Source organism: Sceloporus undulatus, chromosome 7 (assembly GCF_019175285.1).
Source record: "Sceloporus undulatus isolate JIND9_A2432 ecotype Alabama chromosome 7, SceUnd_v1.1, whole genome shotgun sequence".
NCBI lineage: Eukaryota > Metazoa > Chordata > Lepidosauria > Squamata > Phrynosomatidae > Sceloporus > Sceloporus undulatus.
In genome coordinates, this window is record NC_056528.1 from 50,452,554 (window position 1) to 50,480,547 (window position 27,994).

A 27,994-nucleotide genomic window follows, 5' to 3' on the forward strand; every position below is an offset into this window, starting at 1 on the left:
CTATCTATCTATCTATCTATCTATCTATCTATCTATCTATCTATCTATCTATCAATCATCTATCTATCCATCCATCCATCCAGTTATCCTTCCGTTTGTGTGGACTTCAGATCCACGTCCCTCCCTTACTCGCAAGGGGCAAATGGGCTTAAAATGGGATGTGCGCCTGTGGTGCGCACCTGCTGAGTTGCGCCACCATTCAAGTCAATAAAGCTTGATTATTGGCAGATTTCCCTTTGTGTGGGAGGGTCCGGAACAGATCCCCCATGAAAACATAGGGGTGACTGTATATATTTAGATTTAGCCTTCTCTGTCAGAGAGGTCTGGGGCCACAACAAACTACAAATCCCAGGATTCCATGGGATGGAGCCATGACAATTAAAGCAGTGTCAAGCCGCATTAATTCTGCGGTGTAGATGCAGCCCTGATTGGGGGCAAAGCTGGCGTCAAAAACAGAGATCCCACCTAAACATTAGGACGAACCTTTGGACAGTGGAAGTGACTGCTTTGGACTCTCCTTCCTTGTAGGTCTTTGAACAGAGTTTGGATGGGCATCTTTCAGGGTGCTTGAACTGTGCATTCCTGCATGGCAGAATGGAGTTGGACCGGATAGTCCTTGGCATCCCTTTAAAACTCTAAGATCCTATGATCCTATTATTCTAAACCATTTTGTTTTGAGCAAAATGGAGTGAAATGATGCTTCTGGCATTTTGGTATTCAACAGAAATATTCTATAGTCTTCTGTACAGCTATGTAGTTGGTAAAGTGGAAGGAAGGAAGACCGCACAGAAGGTGGATGGGCTCCATCAAGGGATCCACAGCTGCTGCCTTGAGTCTGAAGCATGAAACAGAAGCTATAATGATGCTGCTGAAAAACCAAACCCCCAAAGCAAAAGCTGCCCAGTTTGCGCTTTGCTTCTTTCACCCCAATCAAGGCAAGGCTGCTTAATCTGAGCGCCAACCTTGACTGAAAAGCCCTGATCATGCCAGCTGAGCTGACGCAGAGGATGCCAAAGCACAGCTGTTCAGCAATTGCAGAGAAATTCTGCCGAACGGTTTGGAAACAGGAGGAGAAGAGGAGGAGGAGGAAGAAGAGAGGAGCAATCCGAATCCAGAGCCCTCTCCGCTCCATTCCCTGCAGCTGCAAAGCCCCCAAACGCCAGGGAATTGCTGAGCTCCCAGAAGCAAAGTTGGTCCTCTACTTCTATGTATTTATGTTCCTTTCTCACTCTTTATTCCAGGAGATCATAAAAGATTCATCCACCGGGCCTTTCAATGATGGATGAGTTTATTTTCTGTATGCGCTTTCAAAGTGTGTGGAAAGACCTCCCTGCTGCCCTGAGGATTGTCGAAAACAGAGATTTTTATTGCCGCGTTGATCTTCCCTTTCTGCTAAAATTGCCCACAATGGCTTATTATAACAAATAAACCTCCATTTCCTCCTCGTTGCTCTTAGTGCTTCTGCAGCGAACAAGCCAAGAGCGGAAGCTGTGCGAAGCCTTTACTTGAACATCAGGTGGATGAGGCCAATTTCAAAATGCTCTTACTTCTCACCCCCTTCCACTATAAATATAGAGATATTAGGAAAAACATGCAGGTTTGCGCAGGCTGGTTGCACATCAATCTCTCTCCAAATGGGTTCTCTTTTGCTGTCATCCATTTAAATACTTTGTCTCCTCATTGATCCAAGTGCAGACCCATGGAGCCTTCCTCTCCTTTTGCTTCTCCATCTGGGGACAGGAGCCATCTCCAGTTTTCACTATGGCAACTCTAGTTGAGCAGCTTGGGTAACTCCTTTAAAGTTTGGACTCAAACACAAAGCAGGGAGTTCACCACCTTTGTGGCATGGAAGCAACTATCTCCTACTGGCTGGCACCTATTACGACAGGTTTCCCTTGCATTCGCAGTGAAGGAACACAGAATGACTCTATATATTTATGTATAAGTCTAAAAAATTTAGTCAAAAAACCAACCCAAAAACCTGGGTCGACTTATCCATGGATTGGTGTATGTACTGTACCTTAACCCTTGTCAAAATATAATGCGCCCACGCCGTATCCAGGCAGTCTTGAGGTCACGCAGGCGGCAAGCCTTAGTAAGGTGAATGGGGCGCATGCCTGCAGTGCATGGCACAGTGTATGACGCAGGGGCTTGAGCAAACGCATGATGTGCCTTATGTGGAACGGATCACACACTGTAGAAACTATCCCCTTCTCTGTGTAGTAAACGGCGAGAGTCCTTTATATACCTTATTACATGTCCTTAAGTTTTACTCTCGACTTATTCACAGATCATATCAAAATCCATAACTTGCCCTTGACTTATACATGAGGTTGACTTATAGTGGAGTATATATGGTATGCGCAACATTATGCACAGCGGTTTTGCTGGAGAGGTTTGATAAAGCAGGATCTCTGCAGCGCTTCCTCCATCTTGTGGCTGAAAGGAGACATTCAACTCAGGAGCATCTTCTCAGTTCAATATCAAAACCAAGGAGGGGCTGGCTAGAGACCTCTGGTCGTTTTAAAACAGGGACAGGAAGAATATTTGCAAATGTGCCAAAAAGTGATTCAAAAACATATTTCTCAAGGGCCAAGGAAGCCTGACAAGAAGAATCCTGGGATGATGACAGTCTTGCAGTTCTGCTCTTATTCCATGCAAAATTCATATATTTTGCACAGAAAGCGGCATGTTTTTTCTAGGTAGAAAATTATATGCAGAAATGTTGTTTCCTGTGTGGATCTTTTTTTGCTCTCATATTAAGAAGAAAATTGCTAAAATTACTTGATGTTTCCCTCAAGAAAAATATTAGCAAGGAACTAAATACCTGTTTTAAGGTAGTTGACAGCAATGGAACCTGAGCTTGGAAGCAATGCATTACAAGTCGCAAGGGATTTAGGATTCTCTATTAGAAAACTAATTTACAATGCAGCAGTAGAGCTTTATAGCACCAACAAACTACACATCTCTCATTGCTCTCTCATCAGACTACACACCCCACAATTCTTGGGACAAGGTCATGACCACCTAAAGTGATATGAAACTGATGCAACTGCAGATCAAGCATCTTCAAAGTGGCTGATGTTTGCTCCAAGAATCGTCTACATTAATGCTCAATATCACAAAGTTTCTCCAAACTTCAGATTATGGATTTGCAGTTTCTGGCAAATTGGCATTTTGCAAAATCCAGATTTCAGCTCCTGGAGTAAAGATGCATTGATGAGCCTCTTTTATGACTTGGAATACATTCCCAATTGAAGCATATAAGCTTTGGGAATGGTCCGTAAGGACAGGAGTCCCTTTACCTGTTTGGTTCTTGTAGGCTCTTCCCGGTGCTTTGGTCTAATCCCGAAGGTCCATAGTCCCACTGCACTTCCTTGACCGCAATGTAATATTTCCGAAGCTTTCCCTTCAAGGCAGGCTCTGGCTTTAGATAGGAGCAGTTCTTGACTTCATATAGAGCTTCCATCCCCGCTGCAAAAGGCACAGAAAGGACAGTCATAAAGGTGACGGACAATGGCCCCACACAGACAGGCCAAAATAAAGCTGCTTTGGGTCACTTTGGAGGTAAGCTGTTTTAATGATGCATGCGTCCACACCGAAGCCATGATCCAGTCCTGCAGTATTTAGGCAGACAGGGCAGTGCAAAAATACACTCTTTGCACAAAATTTTGTGTGCAAACCCTCAGGATTTCCTTTTCTTTGCAAGAAAGTGGTCACTGGGGCAATAAGGGCTCCGTTTTGGATCGGTCTTTACCTTGCAAGTGATCGTGGACCGCGCAGCTCAGCAGCCATTTCCCAGCGTTATAAGGGGTCATTTCAGCGGCCACAAATGTGGCCGGGAAGAGGCTGACCACGTCGGTCCTGTGGCCGCGAACCACGAGGGTCTGTCCGTGGAAGAAGGCAGTGTGGACATCCATCTCGCTGCCCATCCCAAAGAGGTGCCAAGACACATGGTCCCCGGCGCACATGCTCATCTCGGGTAGGTTCCCAAACAGGTAACCGTTAATCGCTGCAGAAACAAGGATCAAACTGACAGTCAAAGGCAAGTTCAGGATCAGTTCAGTATTGATTTAGTGCTTCGAGTTTGATGCTAAAGGTTTCCACTCTGCTGGCTTTCTGTAGGACCTTGAACATCAATGTTGCTGTTGTTGTTTCTGACTTATGGCAACAATTAGATGAACCTATCATGGGGTTTTCATGGGCAGATTTATTCAAGGGAGGATTGTTGTTGCATTATAAATCACATTAATTATCTATTCTTAATTAACTTATCTATATTTCATTCATATTAAACCATTTAATATTAACTAAACCAATATTTTTAAAACACACACACACAAACAAATCTATTATTGATATCTTCATTGCTATTTCTATCTTTCCCCCCCAATATATACTATTCCTAATTTAATTTATCACTAATTAACTTATCTCTATTAACCCATGTGCACCCCATTACCAGAGCCTAATAGCTTCATGTTATTCTCTCCTCCAAAACTGTCACTCTTCCTGGCCCGTCCTAAATTTAATGCACCCAGTAGTTTTTAATCAATTAAAAGCAGTAATTAAGTTCATCCTTTAATTTCTCAGATCCAAAGGCCCAGCCATCAAAGCAAGGAAGGAAGTAAAGGAAATGGGGATGCCCACCATGCATCCTATTGCTCTCTTTGAACCCCTCGTCTTCCTCATCCACTGAGTCTGGCTCTTGGCAGAAGGAGCGGATGTTTTCTTGCAAGTGCCAGCTTTCGTTCTCATCGACTACGCTGAACATCAGGAAGAAATCGAGGTCGGCATCGTGGCGCCTTTGGGAGCGGCTTTTCAGGGTCCCTGGACCAAGAGAGGAGAGAAGCAAACGGAGACGCTCCATCAAGAAGAAGGGAATCCTACTGACTTCCCAATGGTTCAAAGGCCTCTTCTAACGCCCCAAGACCCTTAAAATCCCATCCTAGCCAAGTCGAAGGTTTCCGCGGCCGGCATCCATAGTTTTAAACCCTGTTTACTTTCAGGGTTTCTCCTTTCCTATTGAGTCCTCCATCAAGGAAGAGGAGCAAAAGGATCCAACCAAAGATAGGGCTGAGATGCTCAGGCTAAGCAGCAAGCAGTCAGGCTTTAATTAGAGCCAGCTGATATCAGGCTATTTAAGTTGGCTTAAGGAGTTGCTGGAAGCAACATGTCTGGTTCTTGGCCAGCATTCCTGTTACCAGACTCCTCAACTTCTACTTCAGACTTCTTTAACCTTTGGGCCATGTTGACATTGATCCCCGTTGTCTCCCTTGACTTGGACTGCTGCCCTTTCTCTCTAGTCCTTCTTCCTTTGGTTTCCTCCTCTGCTTTATTCCTTTCTCCATCGTCCTCAGGGAACTGGGCTATTTGCTGTGACTCCCTCTTTCCTTGGCAGAGGAAATCCTTTGCAATTAAAAAAACTCTTTTTGTTTGGTGGGGGGATCCCACGGGGTCCATGGGGACGACGCCATAAGCTCCCACACTAGTGATGCCACAGATTTGTGCCAGTTTCCCATCCTACCCCTTGCCAGCCCTGCTGCAGAGGTAAGTGCTGTGGTTTCATAGTGTACCTTTTGTGACGCAAACTGAAAACTGGCTATAAATCCATGTTTCCAACGGAGGCCTTATTCTATTAAAGATCCATCTAAAGAGCCATCACTTCTTTAACCAGCTTCAAAACGGAGTTGAAAACCATCCTATTCAGAGAAGCCTTCCCAGGCATCGCATAATTGTCGCTTACTATCTGATGTTCTGTTGTTGGCTGTTTATCGATCCATTTCCTGTATTGCTATGTTCTGTATATGTATTATCCTACTTGTGAGTATGTATTTTCCCTGGATAATGATTAACCATCCATTTTGAAGCCAAGCCCTCCCTTCAGTCCATCTGCCTTGGTCCAGGCCTTGGAGGTTGAGAGGAACTGCTGGACCTCTTACCCTTTCCCTCCACCACCCCCTTCTCCTTCTGTGTCATGTCCTTTTAGATTGTAAGCCTGAGGGCAGGGAACCGTCTAACTAAAAGGATTGCATGTACAGCGCTGTGTAAATTTACAGCGCTTCATAAATAAAGGTTAATAATAATAATAATAATCTGATTTGATTTATATCCTCTTGCTCCAAGTGGCTTACCTTCTCTGCAGATCAGCAACGGCCCAATTAAGCCGGTGGCGATATCTCTCGGCGCATTGATGTGGGAATGATAGATCCATGTCAAACAGGCTGGATCGTCGGCCGTTGGGCCATGGTCCTCAGGAACGGTCCAGGTATAAGTGTAGTTCCCTCCTGGTGCGACGGCATCATCCTCCTTGAGATCCTGTGAGGATACATCGGGATACAGGGACCCTGGAATAACCAAGAGGTTGTAGCATCCATTTGTTTGTCAGCTCAGAGAACAACTCAAGCATGCATTTTGATTTACACTGTGCGCTTTTTACATGACAGTTGTGCGCACATCACTGCAAGCTATTTTTTGACATTTTTGTGCTTTATTAATATTCTAAGCGTGGTTTTGCTGCTTGGAAGCAAAAACAGGGTCAGCTGCAAAAAGGAAAGTCAAACCAGGCAAAGCATTCACCAGATTTGTTTTAGAAGAAGTGCTCTGCCATAACGGGAAAGGCATCTGTGGTTCTCCTCACTTACGTACCTTGCATTTAGCGTGTTTTGCTTTGTGATTGGAGAATTGGAAGGTAAACATGGGCTTAATTTGCCAGCCTGAGTGCTGAGGCATGCATCTCTGATGGAATCCCATTATGGAGTAATCATAGGAAATATGCTTGCTCCATAATGCCTAGAAAACGCATCCAGAAAAGATAGTTCCTAGAAAACGTATTCCATAATGCCTAGTTTGAACCTGAGAAAGTGCATTGCAGAACCAGGGAGATGTTAATGAGAGCCTCAGCCTCTCAGCCATTTTAAGCATCTTCTTGGTCGCTTGTAAACTTGGGCTGGATAAACTTTATTTGGGCTTAGGCCATGCAAGCTGTTCAGTCATACATATGAGACACACAGAGAAGAAAATGTGGTCACCTTCCGAATCCTTCTTGTACAAGACGCCATGAGGATGGATGGTGAACGGCCGGTGGCCAAAGTTTTTCAGGTGAACCAGGATGGTGTCCCCCACTTCGGCCCGAATGATGGGCCCAAGGAACCCCAGCCAAGCCGGCTTGGGCACTTCGGAGGCGTAGGCAGCGTCCAAGTATTGCTTATAGACAGACTTGGTGTAGATGCTGCCAATCCTGTCCTTGGAGGGCTGGAGGAACAGGGAGGCTGCCCTGAGAAATAAGGATAGCAGAGCATTTAAAAAAACGATGGTGCAAATGTGCTGGTCCTTATTGTCTGGGATACAGGATTCAGAGAAGCGCATCTGCAGCACACAGGACCCAAACAGGCTATATGCATATGCTGCCCTAAAACTCTTAAAAACTAATATTATTATCAGCTTGCACATGCATCTTTAATTCTCTTAAATAGCAATCGGTGGTCCATCCGTGGCAACAAAAAGCCCCACCTCATATGACGAAAACACCAGTGGAAAAGACCAGGTTTCGCTCCATCAGAGAACTATGCATCCTTAGCCTAGAACTGGCCCTCTTTTTATCAAAAGGAGAGTCCTAAGTCCAAGTGAACAGAACACCTCTCTTTAGTACTAGTTGCACTTTACTACTGGTTTTTTATTACTACTTGCAGGTGAGAGGTGAGCCCATGCGCCGTCATTGAAATGCCACACATGGGGGATTTCTCAACTTGGGATGGGATTTTAGGGCCAATTTTGGTGAATATGTTTCCTGAGTTTTGGGCAAAAGGAAAAAGCAGCTTGAAGCTGCCTTTTCCAAAGCGGCGTTGAAACCGTACCAACTGCACCGCCGGCTCCCAAGATGGCTGGTGTGCGCATGTCAATAGAGAGGCCTTCAGCAATGCTATGGGAGGTCAAAGGTCAGTGAATGGTCACCTGTAGCATAGTTTCCCAGGTGGAAGCACTACATTGGACCTTATAGGGAGGACTGGGCCCATTATCGGTTTGGATTGATACCAACTTTTCATTTCCTGGCATGCAACCTTGAAGCGGTCAGTGTGGCCAGAGTGATGCTGAGCGGTGGGAAGAGAGGAATGAAACTCACTGGTCATTTGCGATGCTTTGTCCGGTGACCACGTTCTTCCCGAGAGGAGTGTAATCCCACTCCACTTCGCGGATCCCCAAATAGTAGACCCTTTCAGCCCCGTCGGCCAGGAGGACCAGCCCAGCAAAGTGGACAAAGAGGGCGGCAGTGGTCAGTTTTTGCATCTCGGCTGATGGAAGGTCTGTCCAGGGATCGCGATCTTCAGTAAGGAAACCAAAAACCTATCGTGAGCCGTAAGAAGATGGAAGCAATTGCCTTACATTGACCAAGCCTTTGCTCCATTCAGGCTAATAGGGTCATCCCTGTTGCAACTAGAAAACGTTATGCAAAGAAAGTAACTCTTCTCTCACTTGTTGCATTATTTTTGGGATGTAACTTCGTTGTATCTTTATTGACCCTCACTGTTCCAGTTAATTTATCCCAAATGGCTATATCTATCTAGATAGATAGATAGACAGACAGATATAATTGGACTTGTTCTTTCTACACTCTGTCTATAATGAATAATACACACACGCACACATATATATATGATTTATCGTCAGGATCCTCCAGTGTCTGGAAGAGTTTATCCCTGGGAAACCAGCAGGAAATACAATCTAAAGCCCAACTTCAAAGGAATTATACTTTCTTTCTAGAAGCTATAGGATGCTAAACAGAAAGGTTAGAGAATAAATACGAATATATTTGTATATGGTTATGAATATAAGGTCCAAAAACATGCTGCAGGAATAATCAGGTCTGAGACTGCTTTGACAGCTTTGTCTCAATGCCAGGGAATCCTGGGAATTGTAGTTCATTGTGGCATCAGAGCTCTTTAACCGAGAAGGCTAAAATGTCTCTCGAAACTACAATTCCTAGCATTCCCTAGAATAGAATCGAGGCAGTTAAAGCGGTTTCGAACTGGATTATTTCCGCAGTGTGTTTTGGACCATTAGATAACTTGCACCAAAGACATCAGCCTCATTTTCTCTATAGCTAACTATCAATGAAATATTGATTTTATTATTGGACGGATGGATCTCTTACTTGGACGAAGAGAAGGAGGAACTGTCAGAGGAGCGAAGGAAGCGTTCGCTGAGCATATATCCTTCCAGCGTTTAAAGCTCCAAATGAACCATAGGAAGAAAAGACCAAAGCCAAGGGGCAAAGTCTGGGCCATAAAACCAGGCGATGATGACGACGACGGCTGGGTCCCTGGCTTCTGGCAATTGTAAGCCTTTGGATTGAAGGGCCATAAATGGAGGAAGCCTTTCCCCAGCTTTGCAAGGAAGGGCCTGGGCTGGAAAGAGCTTCATGTGGGTCAATCGCATCTGCCTTTATCATAACAAATCCAGCTTTGGTTTCGCTTTTCTGCTTTGAATGACAACAAGGCAAAGCTGGGTTCGGTTTCATTCATTCCTTGATGAATGAGGAAGAGAAGAAGAAGAAGAGAATGGAAGGACTGCAATATATATATAATATAAAGAACATATAAATACCATAAATACATAAATAAATAAATAAATAAAACTTATTTTATGGCAGGAATGGAAACACAAACAATTAACTGAGGATCAGGGCTGAGAAATAATAAATCGCCTGATAATCATTGTTCTATTGGAATTAATTGTGCTGATTTGTTTTAAATGCACTCAACAATGTATTAAAAAAATAAATAAATAATGAAATAAATAAAAATAATATAAAAATAAAAACATATAATAATAATAATAATAATAATAATGGGAAAAAGCAGAATGAGAGAAAAGTAACATAAAATAATAATAAAATAAAACAGTAATAATAATAATAATAATAATAATGGAAGGCGGCAGAAAGAGAAAAATAAAATAAATAAAATAAAAATAAATAAAATAATGAACTAATAAAATAAATAATAATAATAATAATAATAGGGAAAAGCAGAATGAGAGAAAAGTAATATAAAATAATAATAATAAAGCAGTAATAATAATAATAATAATAATAGGAGGAGGCAGAAAGAGAGACAAATAACTTAAAATAATAAAGTAAAATAAATAATAATAACAATAATAATAATGGGAGGGGCAAAAAGAGAGAGAAAAATAACTAATAATAATAATAATAATAATAATAATAATGTCACTTTTCCCGCTGCGCTGCAGACACGAAAGAGTTAAAGTCGAGCCTCCGCCAGGGTTCCCCGGCCCCGCCCACACCGCGGTGACGTCACTGAGAGACCATCCAGGCTCCTCCCCGGGGGCGAGGCCACCACAAGCTATGCAAGAGGGGGCGTGACCTGACATTGCGCGGTCCATCCAATGAGCGGGCGAACCTAACCTCTGGCCACGCCTCCCGCACGTAACGTGGATACGCGTTGCGTCTGGGGCATCGTTCGTGCTTAAAGATGGCGGCGGTTGCGGGAGCCATGACGACGACGGTCGGTGGCGTGTCTCCGGTGCCGGGCTTCCTGGCGAAGCTGTGGGCGCTGGTGGAGGACCCCGCGAGCGACGACGTCATCTCCTGGAGCCCGGTGAGAGAGGGCTTTTCTAGGCCTCAGTGCTGGGGGTTCGTCCTGGGAAGCGTAGTTCCCTGAGAGCTCTCAGGCCGGATTATTTCCAGCAGTGTGGACTGGACCCAAAGGAAACCTATCCTTGGGTAAATTCAGTAGGTCCAGCCGTTTTTAGCAATGGAGAGGGACCTTGGGTGACACACTCGAACAACAACAACAACAACAACATGCTGCCAACTTCTGCCTTATTGTTGTTGTTGTTATTATTGGGCAGCATGAGCTTCCCTAGGCCTCAGTGTCGACTGTGTCTCTGCCTGGCTGCCACTCCAACAAATATGTATTTGAGCTAGATATAGATATAGATGTAGATATAGATATACACATACACAGTTCCCACTCCCACCAGATACATATATTTAGATATATATATATATATATATATATATATATATATATATTGTTGTGGCAAGGAGAGGCAGAGATGAGAGTGGGCTTCACAAGCCTCCTTTCAAGCTTTCTGGGCCTTTTCTTGTCATTTTGCTTACATTAGTCCGTCGTTTGCCTTACAATCATTTGCTGGGTTACGTGCCCTTTTTGCAGTGGAAGCAGGATGTGAAGACCGGCTAAGTCAGCATGGACTTATCTATCTGATTATGGATAAAGCATTGCTATCTTGAGAGAGGGTCACCATCCTATGGTTTGCCAGCAGAACTGCCACATCTCAATCTTGATGAGCATTGCTATCCTGAGAGAGGGTCGCGACCCCACGGTTTTGCCCATGGGGTTGCCACAATATATATATATATAGACACACACACACATATATATATATGTCTGTGGTAAATTATAATATATATATATGTGTGTGTGTGTATGTCTGTGCCTGGCTTCTGCTCCCCCAAATGCCTCTGGGAAAGTAAACTGAACTCTAGCGAAGCTCCTGCTGCCAACTTCTGTCTTTCAATTCATCTCAAAGGGGCTGCAAGGTCTCTCTACATATTCGTATTATCACTGCATCTAAATGCATCTGAGGAAGTCGACTTGAGTCTAGGAAAGCTCAGGCTGCCAACCTCTTTCTTTCAGTCGGTCTCAAAGGTGCCGCAAGATCTGCCCAGGAACTAAAAGGGAAGCTCCTGAGGAAGGCTGGCCCTTGCCCTGGTTTAGGGGCCAAAGGAGCAACATAACAAGCATTGAGCATCCTGCATTTAAATGCATTACGCGGGTGTGCTTTGCTTATGCGAGGGTGCGGTCTTTGCGTCCCTAAATAAACGTATAGGAAATTATTTGGCAACCAAACGAATGCAGATTAAAAACGCGCAGCTACATGTTTTGACTCTGTATCCGCTTGGCTGCCTCCGGAGAATACTTGACCTTGTTCTTTGGTCCAGAGTTTAATAGGGTCTCTCAAGGAGAAAAGTGCATTCCTCTCTTGAAAGTCTAAATGGTGCGTTTCTTTCCCCTTCATCATCATTTCATGCCGTGCTTTTTGGATTTGCCAGTTACCTGAAGTATAGCAGAAGTAGCTTTTCCGCCCGTGAAGGTTGCCTTCTTCTGACTTCCCTTTGCAAGGCAACTTCTGTCTCTCTTTGCAAAACTACAGTGGTACCCCGGGATACGAATTGATCGCGTTACGAAATTTCCGGGATACGAAAAAAATAGATAGGAAAAAACTGTTCCGGGTTACGATGTTTTTTTTGGGTTACGAATGTTTTTTCCGGCGCGAAATTCAAACCGCAAAGCGCGGCTAGCGGCTTTCCAGCGCTAGCCGCTAGCCTTTTTGGGTTGCGAAATTACTCGGGTTACGAACGGAGCCGCGGAACAAATTAATTTCGTAACCCGAGGGACTACTGTAGTTAGAACTGGTCAAAATGTTCATGCGCCATTGAAGTCAACCCTTCCCTGCTTTGTTTTGCTTTATTGAGATTTAAAATGCCGTTAGCAATTTACTCAGGGATTATGGGAGGGTACGGTGTACTGTTCCTAGGGTAATGGGGCTTATACAAAACTGCCTTGTAACCACAGTCTCAGGGTGAGCGCATTGTTTCTGCATGTTGTGGCTTTTGTCCTACTGACATAGCATTTGCAGGGAGCTTGTCCAGCTGAGCCTTCATGCAGATCTAGGCTTGCCATCCTGGGATTGTGCCGATTATTCCTAATCCCGGTTGCCTTTCAGTCCATCTTGGGTTATGACACACAGCTAATAAGTGAACCTGCCCATGGCACATAATCTAAGAGATAAAAGCATAATACATATAAACAATACATAACAATACAGGAAAGGGTTCAATAAAGATGCCTACTTTTCCCCATGGCATGCTAGTGAGTTTCACCAGGGAAATTGGCTTAAGGTGTGATTCCTTGGAAGGAGACTCTTAGCTTCTGTTCCTTACTCTTTATCCATATTTCTTTTCCCTTTCTAGAATGGGCAGAACTTCTGCATCCTGGATGAGCAGAGGTTTGCCAAAGAGCTGCTTCCCAAGTATTTCAAGCACAACAACTTGTCCAGCTTCATTCGGCAGCTCAACATCTGTAAGTTGTGAAGCTCCTCAGTGTCGGTGTCACTTTTCCTCACAATGAATTATGAGTCAGTCTGCAGGAGGTTTAGCCTCAGGCCCCGGCACTCTCTTTCTTCCTATGCTGGATATGTAATGTAGGCTTAGCCAAAGAAAGTGAGTCCTGGTCTTGTTAAAGCGCTCATGTAGTTAGCTTCTCCATTGCTGGAAACATTAGTGTGCTAGCAAAAGGAATGACAATTTGGGATTCAGTTTGGATCAGCCACAGCTATTGGACGTAACCACTACTCATCCCCTTCTCTTTCTTGAGAGTTTCTTTTGACATGTTTGCTTGGCGTGAGGATGCCAACCATCTTCCAACCTGCATGACGTTGGAGTATATTTGATGCAAGTTACTACTGGTTTGGGAGTGGGAACTGAAGGGGTGTCTTAAAACAGAAAACATAACCATCAATTTGGTGTCAAATCCTCCTGTGAGTATCCCCATACGAATACAGTGACTTTCTCTCAAAAGCTCAACACAGAGAGATGTCGTCTGGTGCAAACATTCAGTTTGATGCAGTTATTGTTTCCATGTCGGACAGTAAAGGAGCAAAAATGCAGAAGGAGAGTCATTCAGCCTTTGTGAGGAAGCTTGCCTCTTGCCAATGTTATTAAATCGCCTCTTTTAAAATGTAGATTTAAGGTTTACAAGGAGCAGAGGGCTTGTGTGGGCAAGTGTTTAATCTCTAGAGAATCCTGTTTGCCTTTCTCTGTGTTTTTTTCAACTTGAAGTGGAGCCTATAAAAAGCGCAGAGAGTAAACTTTTGATATAAGATATGTCAGGTATGTGGTCTTTAAAAAACACCATTCATTCAGGGTTAGTCATTTTTAGTTAAATGTAAGGGAAGTCTACACTGTTTTCTTTATTTCCAAATACTTTCCTTCAATAATTTTCACATAGTGCTTGAGTGTGTTTGAATATAACATCTGGATCAAATGTGGTAAACCAGATAACATGATTTACAGAACTTAGAGCACTGGAAATTTGTCCTGATTCTTCCTTTTCTGGTTCTGCTTTGGGGCTGACCATTCAGTTGCTTTGGCACAGGCATCCAGAGGATGCCAGAAGGCACAGTTGACACCGGGAGAAGTGACTCACACGAAGCAAAGAGCTGGGATGTTGGCAAAAGGAGCCTGCTGGGCACATCATGCTATCTGTTTCAATTGTGGATGAAAATAGTGACTGTCCCTCTGAGCTGTTTTTAGCACAGAAAGACATGTACCGCCATGTTCCTGCCAAGAGGCAAAGGAGCTAATTTAATTCATCATTTACCGCATGAACAGGAGGCATCTTGGGTGGCACCTTTTCCAGTCTGCATTTGTTTCTTGGCCCTTCCAACTGGTCCTGCTCCCTTCTGCACCTAGATCTGAGTCTTGGGAAGATGCACATTTATTTCCCTCTTAGAAATATTTGTTTCTCTTAGAAATAGTCCCTAGAAATAGCTTTGTAGGCAAGAGGGGGGCAATTTTCTGCCAGGAGGCGGCATAATAGCAACGGACGCTTTCTTTTGCCTCTCGTAACTGTCCCATAATTTGGGGACTGGAAAGAATTTGCATGAGATAAATATTCCTAAAAGATTTGTTCCTAGCAGACATCCTAAATAGGTCCTAAAAGACGTGGTAATAGATACTAGCCATCCTAATAGAGAGGTGGAAGTCATATGGTTGAGATGTCATTGCCCATGGTGCGGACAGTTATCCCAGTGTTGTCTCCCCTATAGATATTGCGGCTGTTTTATTACTTTTCCTTAACATCTCCCTTAGCACTTGGGCTAGTGTAACCTTGGGTTTAGAACAAATTACATACAGGTTGAGTATCCCTTATCTGAAGTGCTTGAGACCCGAAGGGTTCCTCATTTCAGATTTGTTGAGCTGAGTAGTCCTGTCATGGAAAAGGAAGGCAGAGAGCCAGGCTTGTGTTGTCTTCTTCCGAGAGCGACAAGGAGGTTGTTGTTTTTCCCCCCAATGTGTTCTGCAGATGGCTTCAGGAAGGTGATTGCGCTGGAGAGCGGCATGATGATCACGGACAAGAGCTGCGCCATTGAGTTTCAGCATCCGTATTTCAAGCGAGGGAAGGCCAACTTGCTGGGCAACATCAAACGGAAGGTATTGTGCCCATCTGCAATATGTGTAATGGAAAGGTGGGGTGTGGAAAGGGTCTGCTGTGACTTTAGGTGCAGGTGAGGAGAGCTGGCTGCTGCTTGCGCTCTGGTTTGAGTAGTAAGTGGTATAGTAGTTAGGGACCAAGGCAAGTGTCTTTTTCCTTTTTTGGGGGGCAAAACCAGCTTTTTGTTGTCAAAGTTACTGAACAGGCATCTCTCTCTCTCTCTCTCTCTCTCTCTCTCTCTCTCTTGCCTCTTTCTTGGCCAGACCAGCGCACTTTCCAGAATTGTTGGCTACTGTGCTTTTTGTGCATAGAGTATTTCCCTCAGATTTCTCTTCCCCCCTTTTTTTGGAGAGAAGGGCCTCCATCCTGAGAACAGAAGGTCTTTGCATGTGCTGTGAAAGCTCTGGTCTGTGCCATGGAAGAAGCTGGTAAACATGTTTGTTTCCGTTGAGTAAGTGGTTAGGATCCCTCATAACCTTAGGGAAAATGGCCGCTGGGTTTCTCCCGCTGTTTTTACGAGTTGGATGGGAATTGAATTGCAGAGTATGGCGCTCGCTTGTAAAGTGTCAGATGACTGCAGCTGCATTGCAGGCAGAAGTACAGAACATCGCGCCACGGGGTCTGAAAGGGAACATTTTTGTCCTCCGTGGCCTGTAGGATTTCTCCTCCCAGGAAGAAATGGAAAACCTTTCACTTGGGAGCTGGCATTGATGGTCATGAAATCCTGTTCTCTCTGAATGTGGATTATTAATCATTATTTTTCAAACAATCCATCTTACTGAACTTGTGTCTGCATTTAAGGGGTGCGCTCTACCTTCCGTGTGCTTCCAGTGAACAGTTTTGATCAAGCCGTCTTATCTGTCTTATTCTTGACGTAATTCCTGGTGTAAAACAAAAAATCATCAAAAGGACCATGGATTTGGGCATGGCAACAGAACAGTTAGGTCACCTGGTCCACACCTGGCAACCCTGTCTTGTGGCAAAAGAGACCTAATTAATGCTGCCGTTAATGATTGTGGAATTAACTCCATAATCCTGGAGCTGTGAGGTCAGGAGATAAGTCTCTGTCCTACTTTCTCTTGGCTGTCAGAACGGATGGGCACAGTGATTTGGCCTGACAGAACCATGTTGGAGAAGCTGGATCATGCGCCTGTAGCTGGGAAAGAGATCATGAAGCTGGACGTTCTCTGATCCCAGATGCTGGTTCTTTTTGCTGAATGTTCATTTAGATGGTGGGAATTTGCAGAGTGGAAGAAAGGGGGGAAAGAGAAGAGGAAGAGAGCGAGAGAGATAACGGGGGAAGAGAGACATGTTCATTTGAAGAAATGCTGGGTAAAGCAAGAGGAGAGGAGGAGGCATGAGAGCATGACCCTGTTCTACTATTTTTAGCCCCTGGTCCCTTCCCCCAAGTTGTTGGAAAATAAAAGTGGACTGTCTCTCCTAGAAACAGTTGTGAGTGTACAGCAGCTTCACTGGCTGCCAGTTTGTTTGCAGATACAAGTCAAAGCGCTGGTTATGATCGATAAAGGCCTATATGGCCCAGGTACACTGTATCCCCCCATTTTGAGCCTACGCCTTGAGATCCCCCGAAGAGGCCCTTCTCTCAGTCTCACCATCATCGCAGGCATGCTTGGCGGGAATGAAAGAGAGGGCCTTCTCCGTGTTTTTGTATTTTGTTCCCTCTTAGCTTTCTCTCTGACGAATCACCCCCGTCCTGCTTCTTTGTAGGTGTCCACAGTGAGAGCAGAAGATCTCAAAGTCTGCCCAGACGAGTTGCACAAGGTGCTCTCCGAAGTCCAGGAAATGCGGGAGCAGCAGAACAACATGGACCTCAAGCTGGCGAGTATGAAAAGGTGCCTCCCGTGAGCCCATTTGTTGTGTGTTTCACAGCTGCTTACGTTGCCAGTGAAGCTGCCTTGATCTTTAGCTCTTTGCAGGCAAGAGTCTCGGTTGCTGTGCTGGGCTAGGAGCCAGTGCCTTTACTAGAGACATGGGCAGACATTTGGCCCTTAAGTCCTCCTGAGAACCTTTGTTGTTATTTTACAAAACCGTTGTCTGCTGCCACCAGTGCTTCTGAACACACTGCACTTGTAATTGATATCACACAATTTGGTTCCTTTCAGTTCAGTATCAGTAGTTGGTACAGTCAGCCCTCCATATCCATGGATTTAGGGTATCCCTTTTTCAAAATGCTTAGGATCAAAAGTGTCTTGGATTTTTTTGGATTGTGAAATATTTACGTAATCTTGGAGATGGGATCCAAGTCTCAACGCAAAATTCATTTATGTTTCATATATGCTTTATAAACATAGCCTGAAGGTAATTTTATATACAATATTTTAAATTCTTTTGTGCAGGGGAAAAAAGTTAGTATATTGAGAAAGCAAAGGAGCCAATATCTCAGCCATCCAAGTGGATAGTTTTGGAGTTTTGGAGCATTTTGAATATCAGACATATGTACATTTAGGAATGATTATTCCAGCAGAGTGACTGCTTGGACAGATTTGATTTGCTTATAATATATGTGATGGGGAAGGATGCTAATAAGTTTAGAATTAAACATAGAGAATTAAAGTTGAATTTCTGCTAATTTTTAGATCTGTTTCACATTGATGTATCTGATGTTTAAATGTATAGAATGTGTGAAGTGACCATGTAGAGCTGAGTATCTGTGCAGAGGAAGCTCCGGAACATCTTTATTCTTCCTTACTCGTTTGTCTTTTTTTGTTCCTCTCCTCGTTTCAGGGAAAACAAAGCGCTTTGGAAGGAAGTGGCATCTCTGCGCCAGAAACACAGCCAACAGCAGCAGCTCTTATCTAAGGTACCAGAGATACTTGTCTCTTAATACTCTAGTAAGGGCATAACTGAGCAACCAAGTGGCTTTCTGGATGTTTTGAAGGCTGTTCTGATAACTATTTTTCTGATAAATCCCACTATTGATCCAGAATGGAGTAGTCATTTGAATGTTGGTCTAGGATTGAAATGCTGCTGAGTCTTGAAAACACCATTAGAAGTTCAGGGGGGAAATCTAAATCTATCTATCTTTCTTTCTTTCTTTCTTAAATCCATGCCAACTGTTCTGATTTACGAGACTGAATATTGTGGTTTTGCCTTCATAACTGAGTCCTGCTGACCTTGCGTAGTTATAGTTAAAGCTCCTAATTTTCTCTTTCTCTTTTTGTCTTCAGATCCTTGAATTTATATTGGGACTGATGAGAGGAAACTGCATTCTGGGGCTCAAAAGGAAAAGGTAATTTGTGGCAATCATTTTGGTGCCCAAAATGAACACCAAAAGACCGTCTCCTCTTCAGTTTATTTTCCAGACAGAATATTCTTCTCTAGAGATGCAGGTTTCCTAGTATGAAAAGGTGGACTGAGGCTGAACAGACAGAGATGGTTCACTTTAGGCACTCTGGCTGCAGTGTAGTCTTTATTGTGCAACTTTGAATTGCATTTATTGTCCACCTCAAAAGGTAATCATTGCAGTGTCTCATTCAAGGCAAAATGCCAGATTTGATTGTGTGGATTTTCCTCCCCGTTTTGTTGCTGCATCATCTTAAAACATCGTAATTCCAAGTTGATAGTTTCCTTCCATTGGTCTTTATGTAGCATATTAAGGTCTTGTAAAAAATAGTCCTGTCTGTACTTGAGCATTTTAGGTGTTACTACTTTCGTACTGGAAAGGTATAGAAAGAAGTGTTTAAAAAAGCTGGCAAGAATGTGCCTTCTACCCAAAATGCTTTTAACTCAAAATGGTGAGGAGTCTGAGTCGGGACCCTGGATATATGAACCAGCCAAGGTTTTCTGTAAGGCATGGACACACCCTGGAAAATGCTGCCCAAGAGGTATCATGGTTGCCCATTTTTCTGTGCGTGTATTTTTCCATCCAAGGAAACCATAACAAGAGTATCACAGTTTCCATTTCTTTTCTTTTTTTTCTGGTACAAAGAACAAAAAGAAGGGGAGGTTGGCTAAGATGATTATCTCTCTTTTTCCCCCTGGAGACTTGTGATTTATTGTGTGTAGAACTCTTTTCAAGTGGCATCTGGCCCTAAAGGTACTGGGTTTTAGCTTAAAATAGTTGCTGGAGGAGATGGGACCTTGTTAGTACAGAGGATTTCCCTCCCTTGCTTTGACTGTGTTGAGAATCGAGGCATTTCTCACTTCCTGCCTTCAAGCGCCATACAAAATAAATAATCATCTTTGACAAATTTCAGGGTTTTTATCAAACCTGTGAACGTTTCGGTTGTCAACCATAACCTCAAAAATGCAGATTACATAGACAGAATGGTAGCAAAACCTGGCAGCCTTCCAGTCTAATTGGTATATAAGGACAAAAAAGGATCTTTTACTGTATTAGGGTGACACTTCCATCCAAGAGTCAATGTTTTAAAAGCACATTACAGTTTAACACAGACGACCAAACAAAAAACAACAATAACGAGTTTGGGTGCAAAAGTTAAAAAGCAGTTAAGCTAAATTCCTATTTGATATGTTATTTTCCCTCATAGGCCTTTGCCCGACACTTCAGGCGGTTCCCCTTCGAAGTATAGTCGCTCGTACGTTCGCATTCCTGTGGAGAATTGTGAAACAGTAAGGTTTCCTTTCCTTTCTTTCTTGATGTCAAACCAGCTGATACTGTAAAATACTGCATTTATTTATTTAACGTATGTCTCGCTTTTGTCCCCAAGCGGGACTCGAGGCAACTTAAAACAGTGCTCAAGTGAGATGATGCTAAGAACCTGAAAATGAAACAAGTTAAAGCACAATTAAACGAGTCTGTATTAAAACAGCTGTTAAATTTTTTAAATGGTTTAAAAAAACAATAATGAAAATTAAAAATACAGCACAGACACTCCATAGAAAAGGCTCCCTGCGCAACCCTGTTTCGAATAAAAAGGTTGTTGCATGTCCCCTTCTTTTACTGCTGAGGGTCAAATGCTCTGATGATCCCTTTTCACTTGACTAGGAGATTTTGTTTTAACTCTCTGACCCTGTAATAGAAATCAGCATTGTTTTTATTAAGTGAAAATCAAAACAGGCATTCACGAAGAGCAGCGATTTTAGTGCTGTTGTCTCCACAGGCTGCTATTTCGGAGCATGGTCCAGACTGCGAAGACTCGATTATAATTCGCGACATCACAGACGCCCAAGAAGAGGAAGAGGAGGAGGACTATGGCAATGGGACAGATAAGCTGCTGGCTTTGGTGCACACGACGGATGGGAATCGGTGAGGAATGCAGAGAGGGAAATGTCTTTGACTCAAGTCTTTGATATACAATAATTCATGGTTTTAATAGTTTATTATATGTTTTTAATCTTGTTTGAATTTACTTTTTTTAATATGTATTTTTAGATGTGAATTTTTAATTGTTGTTATTTTCTGTTTTTAACGATATTGTACACCGCTTTGATCGTAGGAAAAGCAGTTAACAAATAAACAATTTATTATTAATATTATTAAGTCCAAGAGAGTAAAGGGATGTGAGTCTGGAGAAATTGTTTATTAATGGCTGTCAAGTTGACTTTGATTTACGGTGGCCCTATGTATGAAGGACCTCTACAATGCCCTGTTATTATCAGGTCCTGCAAATTCAGAGCTACAACATCTGTTACTCATTGGCAGTTTGAGACATTTAATAACTTCTCTAAAGAAATTGTTGATGTATTGGCATTGTGTGCTAAAAAGCATTGAGTGAATGATATTCTCAGTTGCTGCTGCTGCTGCTAGTATTATTATTGTTATTGTTATTACTATTTTCAGAGAAGCCCAGACATCCACAAGAGAAAGTATTCCAGTCTGCGAAGCACCATGGACCTTGGAGCATGCGCAGATCGATGGCCCAGTTCAGTTTGTGGATGCACCACCGAAGACCAATGCCGTGGAGTTGTATCCTGCGCAAGTTGGCACTGGTGAAGATCCGGCAACAATGATCGACTCCATCTTGAATGAAAACCAAACGGTGGCACAGAATGAATCTTTGCTCGACAGGTACGTCTAGTTCCAGGATTGCATGGCATGGCCTCGGTTTGTATTCAGTTCACATTTCTTAGTAATCTCCATAACTGAGAGATGCTCTTGACTGGATGCAAACCAAGCATTAACAACCAGCTCTTGATTCTTTGTCTTCAGCCTTTGACTTTCTCCAGCCCTTCTTACCTTCTTCCTTGTCCTGAGTGCATACAGTTCCACTTCCTTACATTTACTGATAGGTACCTTCCTCCAGCAGCATCTTTAAATGTCTTGCCAGAGTTCCTAAAAGTCCTTTGGTTACCTTGGAGGAGAATTGGTTCTCCTTCACCACTTTATCCTTGGCTTGTGAACCACTTCTATGTTTCCAGAAGCCTCCTCCATCCCCCAACCTTACCCAATGCCACCAAAATTGCTTTAAAAACTTTTTGTCATAATTTTCAAATACCTCTTTTCTTCTGCAGTCGTTCTCAAAATAGCAACAGGAAACCTTCATTTCCTGTCCACCATTTTGAGAAGGTCCGCAGAGAACGATGGTAGGCCTGAAGGGCATCTGTGTGTGTAAGGGGATTTGAATCCTGTCCCCACATGCAGTTGCCCAGTGCTGATCCTAGTATTTATGCAGGAGTTTAATAACAGGGAAGGATTGTTCCAGGCTTAAGAAATCAGCTAGGATGTCGCTGTTCCACCAATGTGTTAAATTTACAAAGCAAGCAATATCCTTTTCCGGAGCTAGTACAACTAATCTATGTTAAGTGATCCTTCATCTGTACTCTTGTGTTAAGGATATCCAGAGTTCCTTGCATGGCTCATTCGGAGCCCTCTTTCCCAAGACATGAGCATGCCTTGAGATCTCCAGCATTCAAAGCCATGGGCACAACTACTACTATGGCTCTTCCCATAAAAGAGTTACTCTCTCTTGCACCAGCTGTTTGCTCTTGCTGTGACGTGTGACATAATAATGCTTAGAGCAAAGTAATATGAAACTCCAGGCGCTGTGCTGGGTGTGTGCCTATGGTCCCTGTCCAAAGCACAGGGTGCTCAGCTAATTGTAGTCTACCTTGTGTGACCGAAGGAACTGGAACATGCAACGTCAAGGATTTGCCTTGAGGTTCTTCATGTTTTAAAAATATTGCTGTTGCTGCTGGTGATGCTTATTAATTATATGGGCCATCAGTGTCCAAAAATAAAAAGAGAGTCAGCCCTGTCAAAGGCATACAAGCTAAAGACTTCAAGATATGGCCCAAGCTTACAAATTACAATTAATTCAGATGTCCTAAATAGAATAAAAATAGATGTGTGGGGGTTGAGCAGTGGGGATTTTCCAATGTTTCCAGTTTTCTAAGGATGTCAGTCCTGAAAAGAGCATGAAAACAGACCCCGGAGTGCTTATCTCTACTCTTTGTGCATTTACTTTAACCCTGTTTGGAACACTTGAATAAGGCTGTGACCTATATTCAAACCAAGGCCTCTTCTGTTCCCTCCTTAGACATGTTCTCATGATAGCGCCTCTGTACTTCCCTTGGTGCCAGGCAAAACCTTTTCTGTTCTCTCACACTGCTAGTGCTTTTGAAGCCCTGGAGGATCTGCCGGTCAACTGATGTAATATATATGTTGATATTATTATTTTACTGAGTTATTATCTAGTCACTTGGGATGAAAGATACATGTCCAAACTGTTCCTTCTTGCATCAGATTCCAGTCAGATTTTAGCTTGTCTGCTGTGATTTCTTCCAGGAACGCAGTAGCAAATGCCATCTCCCGTCTTCCTGTCGCTCTTTTGCCTGTAGCTTTTCTGCTTTCTCTCACAGGGATGACATTCAAGACTTCTTGAACTGTATTGATGCGAGCCTTGAGGAGCTGCAGGCCATGCTCTCCGGAAAGAAGCTTCACTATGCTTCAGATGCCATTGCCGACGTGAGTCTGCTTTCAGCTATTGGTTTTTTGAGAGGCAGCTGTGCATTATGAGCAGTAGTTGTAGCATCTCTGTATTATAAACCACATCCTCCTGCGTTTCTCCTGTCGCTGGCTAGAGACAGGCTTGAAGTAACACCAAGTCTCATGATAACTCAGTGAAAAGCTGAACTGACTCATCCCAGCATGCCAGTCTTAGCGTTTGGGTCTTTTTCCTGCCTGTGCCCAGAGCAGAGCTATTGTCTTCATTCCCTGGTTTTTTCCATTGCTTTGTGTTTTGCTTAGACCATCTTTATCAGATTACTTTAATACTCCTTTTCATCCTTGTTTGCATTTTAAAACTAAATCAAACCTCTCTTTCTTCTCTCAATTGTGCCCTTATCCTCCTTTTTGCTCTGTTGTGGCTGCAATTGGGGGTAAGAATAATTTAGCCATTAAAAAGGAGGGGAACAAATCTTCTGCAGACCATGCAGCTTCTGACTGTGAGCTCTCAAAAGCTTTCTGTGCTGGCTCTAAACACTCATTGCATGGCAAGCTCGGCTTTGGAGACAGCGCCTCTTACTAAAGCAGTTTCATCTCTTGGATGCCATGCCAAAGACCATTCCTCAAGTGGCTGCCTTGGTGGCAGTGGTCTTAACGTCACAGTATTTGTAAGTCATGTTCACAGCTTATTAACTGTCTTATTTTCTTGATTTCTGCTTTCAGACTTTCAGTCCGGAGCTTCCTGTCTTGGACGCGAACTTGTCAGAAGCTCCTGCTGGTTTGGAAAATGTAAGTGGCATCAGGGTTTTTACTCACTGGCAGAGTAAACAAGTTGGACAGCCCCCTGCGGAGCAGGCTTTGCTGCTGAACAGTTGTTTAGCTCACCTTTGTGAGCAATGAAAGAGACAGAATAAAGCTATGGCATCGTTCCATCATGTTTGCCCAATAAAGAGAACAGTAGATTCTCTCCGTGTGTGGCATTTTCTGGGTTTCTGGGCATCACATCCACGGGGTGTGTTGACCCTGTGCCATGGTTACACTAAACACAACCCTGGTTAAGGAGGGGAGGAGGCAATGGAAGCCTCTCACTATTGGTGAACCATCTTCAGATTTGTTTTCCAAAAGACCCCTTGATCTTTTTCCACATCCAAAGGAAGTAATCTTCCCCCTGCTTTCTGTTCAGCACAGCTTGCTCCTTTCTGAAATAATAAATGCCATAAAATGGCTCCTTTGGCGCAGGAGTACTCCCAAATAACTTTCCCTTAGTTGGAATCCATCCCAAAATAGTGAGCATTTGAAGAAGATCACCAATGAAAATAGAGATATTTGAGGGTTCTTGGGGGGGGGCGGGGGCTTTCTGTATGGGTCTGGGACTGTTTTTTGGGAGGACTTTCCATGCCGTTTTCAGACAGATATGCCTGAAAATTGTGCACAATGTCAGGAAATGTAAAAATAAATACATATCAGGACTGTTAGGAGGATAAAGGAGGGCGGAGAGGGGATTAAAGATCAATGCACAAGTGGCCAAGCTTTCTTAGTTATTGACCAAGCAAACAATGCACATTTATGTTTATGAATGTTTTGGAGCCTACCGAGTCCTATTGATTTCACTGGGAGAGACTCAGGCGTTTCCACTTTCTGCAGAAGGTTGTTTACCCATTTGGTAAGACATAGACAAAAGAAATAACTGAAAGGAAGACCTTCTCAAATGTGTTTCTCTCTGTGTTCTCCCCAGACGGAAGATTTGCCAGGAAGCCCAGGCTTGGCTGGGATGAGCGAGCAGGAATCCTCGGGGAAGAACGGTGAGCAGCTGAGAGAGTGGTGAATTGCTTTGGAAACCTGACTCTTCCTCAGGTACCTGGTGCAGTCTGGGAAAGCTGAGCATGAATGTGTCAGCACTGTGGGGCAGAATGCCCTGCAACCCTGTGGGTTTCAGTCTTTTAAGTCTTTCAATATCTGCAGTTGGCATGCTAGCTTTACACACTGGGCGATTAACCAGCCTTCATCCTTACGAACCTCCCCAGGCCTTAAGGTCACTTTTGGCCGGAGGAGCGACTGGTTGCTTTTCTGTGGCCTGTGCCCACCAGAAATTCAGACAAAGAGACCCCCGAGGGACGCCCTTTTGTGTAGTATTCCTCCCTTGGGAACTTCCGCTAGCCAATTCATACATCTCTACATTTTTCTGGATGGGTTTTGAAAAACTCTTTAGATAAGCATTTGGCATTTTGCCTGCTCTGCTCTGCTATTTATTTATTTTATAAATGTAGAGATAGCTATGTTTGTTTGAGTATAAAAAGAAAGGAAGGAAGAAGAGGGAAATACAAGTAGCCTCATGGAGCCTTTAAGCCTGATTTATTTTAGCAGGAGCTTTTATGGGGAACAGCTCAGTTCCTCAGGTGCTGTTTTCAACCGTTCACAAAGTTTAATACTACCGTTTTTGCTGTTTTTAAAAAACAAAACAAAAAGAAATATGGGGTTCTGTGTGCATTTTCAGAACGGTAAGTTCATACGCAGAGACTTAAGCAAAACGGCAAACAAAAGAATTCTGGGTTGACCAGATAAAACCTCATGTACATAATGCAAAGGGCATTCTTTTCTGTTTGCAATTTCCCTGTGCTAAATTGGTTACCTTTGAGGCAATGGGTCTTGTTTTATTGACCTCTATGGTCCTTTCAGACATGCAAGGGATTGCTGGATGTTGCTTGCATTTCCCATGGCGACTGTATGTGTGGCCCAGCATCTAGCCTTTCTGTTCATAGAGGGATTTCTTTCTTTTCCGCCCCTCGCAGACATGCAGCTGATCCAATACAGGGGGAACCCTTTGCTTTCGCTGTTTGAAGACCCTTCATTGAATGAGACCCCAGGCAAGGCGGGAGATACAAAGGATGTTCTCCTGACTCCCTCGGAGGAGCGACCCGATGTTCCCCTTCCTTTGAGCAGCGAGATGTCACCACAGCTCCTGGATCCGACAAACCACGCCGACGGTGCCATCCCCTTGGATCAGTCCCTGGGCACCCCCCTTATCTCAGAAGACGCCAGCGGGGAATATAAACTCTTTCCTCTCCTGCTGCTCAGCCCAGTTGCAAACTTCATAGAAGAGGCCTCAGAAATAGACACATCTTGAGAACCAGAGACATTCAGGAAATTGCTCCCTGGCTTTCAAAGGACTCAGAATACGGGGTCGGCTTGTGCCTCTCCCTCTTTTTCGAGTGTCTGAATTCCTCCATGGATGAAGAGAAGGGTGTCTTTTACCAGACAGTGCGGTCCAAGGAAGGCAGTAGCACTGTGAGCTGTGCTTGCACTGACTTTCATTTTTTAAAAACAGGCAGAGAAGAGCAAATGTCCATCTGTTCTCTGATTATTTTTCTATGCAGGTGTTCTATTGAGAGGGCAGCCCTTTGTATCTCATGGTCAAGTTTGCCTATTAATACACAAGTTTTCCAGCTATCTATTCTTATAGTATCCAATACTCCACAATCACGTTTACTTTTCCGCTGAGATGTTGCCCCGCAAGTGGCTTCTGACTCTTTCAGGATTAATATGTTTTGAACTGCAACCCTCTCCTCCTGCCCCTTTGCCACTGTTTTCAGTTTTTGTCTTTGACTGTGTCACACTTTGTATATTCTTAGATTGTCCTCTAGATAACGGTGTGGGCAACGTCTGTTTCCTATGGAAAACATTACATTTTAAATACATTCTTTTAAAAAAACACCACGATGCCAATATGTGTAAAACAACGCTGGCTCTTTAGATAGTTTGCAAAAAGCTGGTTTCTCATGCACATTGCATGCAAATCTGCTCCTGGTAAGGGCTTTCGCAAGTCACCAGTCCTCAGTAAATCAGTGGAGATACTCCAAAAGAAAGATACCCTTAATGTTGTCTCTGTTTTTGTGGTTATGTTCTCCTTAGCTGCAACCTCGGGTTCAAAAGCTTTGAGGCTTTCGGAGGGCTGTTTGTTACCTGGCAGATCCTCGGCTGCTTTGTTCCCTCATCTTTTTCCCATTCATGGTCAAAATCTTGTTCCTTCCTTTTCCGCTCAAAACCATAATACAAAAAGATTGGCCGTGTTACTTTATTTTCCTGGGAGGAACTAAACTCTGCTGCTTCCATTGCTGCCATTGTTTGTTCACCAGCTCCCCTTCCAAGCCTTTAAAAGACAGGAATGGCGAACTGTAACTTTTGGAAGGAAAGACCAGCTGGCCCTTTCTTTTTTGGCCAAAGGAAAAGTAAACCAGAATTTGGGATTTATGGATTACAGCCCCCAGAATCCCCCACCCATTTGGAGGATTCTGGGAGCTGTACTCCAAAGAAGTAAATGTTCTGATGCTCAGGATCTGAATCAATGCAGGAAGTTTTTGAAAAGCAGCTCTATACAGCAAGGGAATGTAGGTCTGCCAGGAACATCTCTCCCTTGAAAGACGAACCGATTATGACATCTTGTTTTTACAAATGCTATCAAACTGGAAGGGAAAAGAGCCAGTGCTGTCTTTAAAAATAAAGAATCCCTTGGTTTTGTGTAATTTGCATGCACAAGGCAGCCTTGCTCCTCCTGAATTGCCATTCACATCCTAGACACTGCATCTTGTCTGCTGTTTGGTTTCAAACAATGGATGGATTTAGATTTAAACAGTTTTGAGGAGCAAAAATACTGGGATGGGGCTGCCTTTTTGAATTGCCACAGAGCTGCAGTACTCCAGGCAAACACAAAAGCAGAGTCTCCCTGTCTTTGTAAAGTGTCAAATGTTGTAAGTTTCCTGTCGTCAGCATGAGGCCGGATGCGCGCAGAATGTGGGGCTGCTGCCCGGGGAAACCTTGCACAAGCCATTAAATTCCAGGTTTGCAAACCAGCAGATGTCTGTGTCTTTCT

General features: G+C 43.5%; 2 protein-coding genes across 3 annotated transcripts in view; one reads left to right on the forward strand and one right to left on the reverse strand.

Annotated features, from left to right (window-relative positions):
• Positions 1–9,240, reverse strand: part of HEPH (hephaestin) — a 24,710-nt gene extending 15,470 nt beyond the window's left edge. Inside the window, exons 1-7 of the mRNA XM_042479362.1 lie at positions 9,152–9,240; positions 8,123–8,321; positions 7,032–7,276; positions 6,135–6,347; positions 4,651–4,830; positions 3,758–4,012; positions 3,306–3,474 (exon numbers count right to left, since the gene is read on the reverse strand). Coding sequence (XP_042335296.1) covers positions 3,306–3,474; positions 3,758–4,012; positions 4,651–4,830; positions 6,135–6,347; positions 7,032–7,276; positions 8,123–8,286 — 1,226 coding nt within the window. The 5' untranslated portion in view covers positions 8,287–8,321; positions 9,152–9,240. The remainder of the gene's footprint in view (positions 1–3,305; positions 3,475–3,757; positions 4,013–4,650; positions 4,831–6,134; positions 6,348–7,031; positions 7,277–8,122; positions 8,322–9,151) is intronic.
• A 1,213-nt stretch (positions 9,241–10,453) lies between these two features.
• Positions 10,454–27,974, forward strand: LOC121936786 (heat shock factor protein 3-like). Of its 2 annotated transcripts, none has more exons than XM_042479363.1 (13): positions 10,454–10,619; positions 13,019–13,127; positions 15,132–15,259; positions 16,989–17,113; positions 18,006–18,081; positions 18,449–18,510; positions 19,772–19,853; positions 20,345–20,490; positions 21,025–21,252; positions 23,043–23,148; positions 23,851–23,916; positions 24,863–24,929; positions 25,917–27,974. In XM_042479363.1, exons 1-13 carry the CDS (start codon positions 10,494–10,496, stop codon positions 26,249–26,251), a joined length of 1,656 nt encoding a protein of 551 aa, XP_042335297.1. In that variant the 5' UTR covers positions 10,454–10,493; the 3' UTR covers positions 26,252–27,974. The 2 variants fall into 2 exon arrangements, with proteins under 2 accessions (XP_042335297.1, XP_042335298.1); XM_042479364.1 differs by having other exon boundaries at positions 10,455–10,619; positions 24,863–24,981; positions 25,917–26,052.
• The last annotated feature ends 20 nt before the right edge of the window (positions 27,975–27,994 follow it).

Bases quoted from the DNA above. Each gene is read 5' to 3' on its own strand.
- LOC121936786 (XM_042479363.1), top strand. From the start codon at position 10,494: ATGGCGGCGGTTGCGGGAGCCATGACGACGACGGTCGGTGGCGTGTCT. The intron at 10,620-13,018 runs GTGAGAGAGGGC...TTCCCTTTCTAG, and splicing joins ACGTCATCTCCTGGAGCCCG to AATGGGCAGAACTTCTGCAT. The intron at 18,082-18,448 runs GTACCAGAGATA...TTTTGTCTTCAG, and splicing joins AGCAGCAGCTCTTATCTAAG to ATCCTTGAATTTATATTGGG.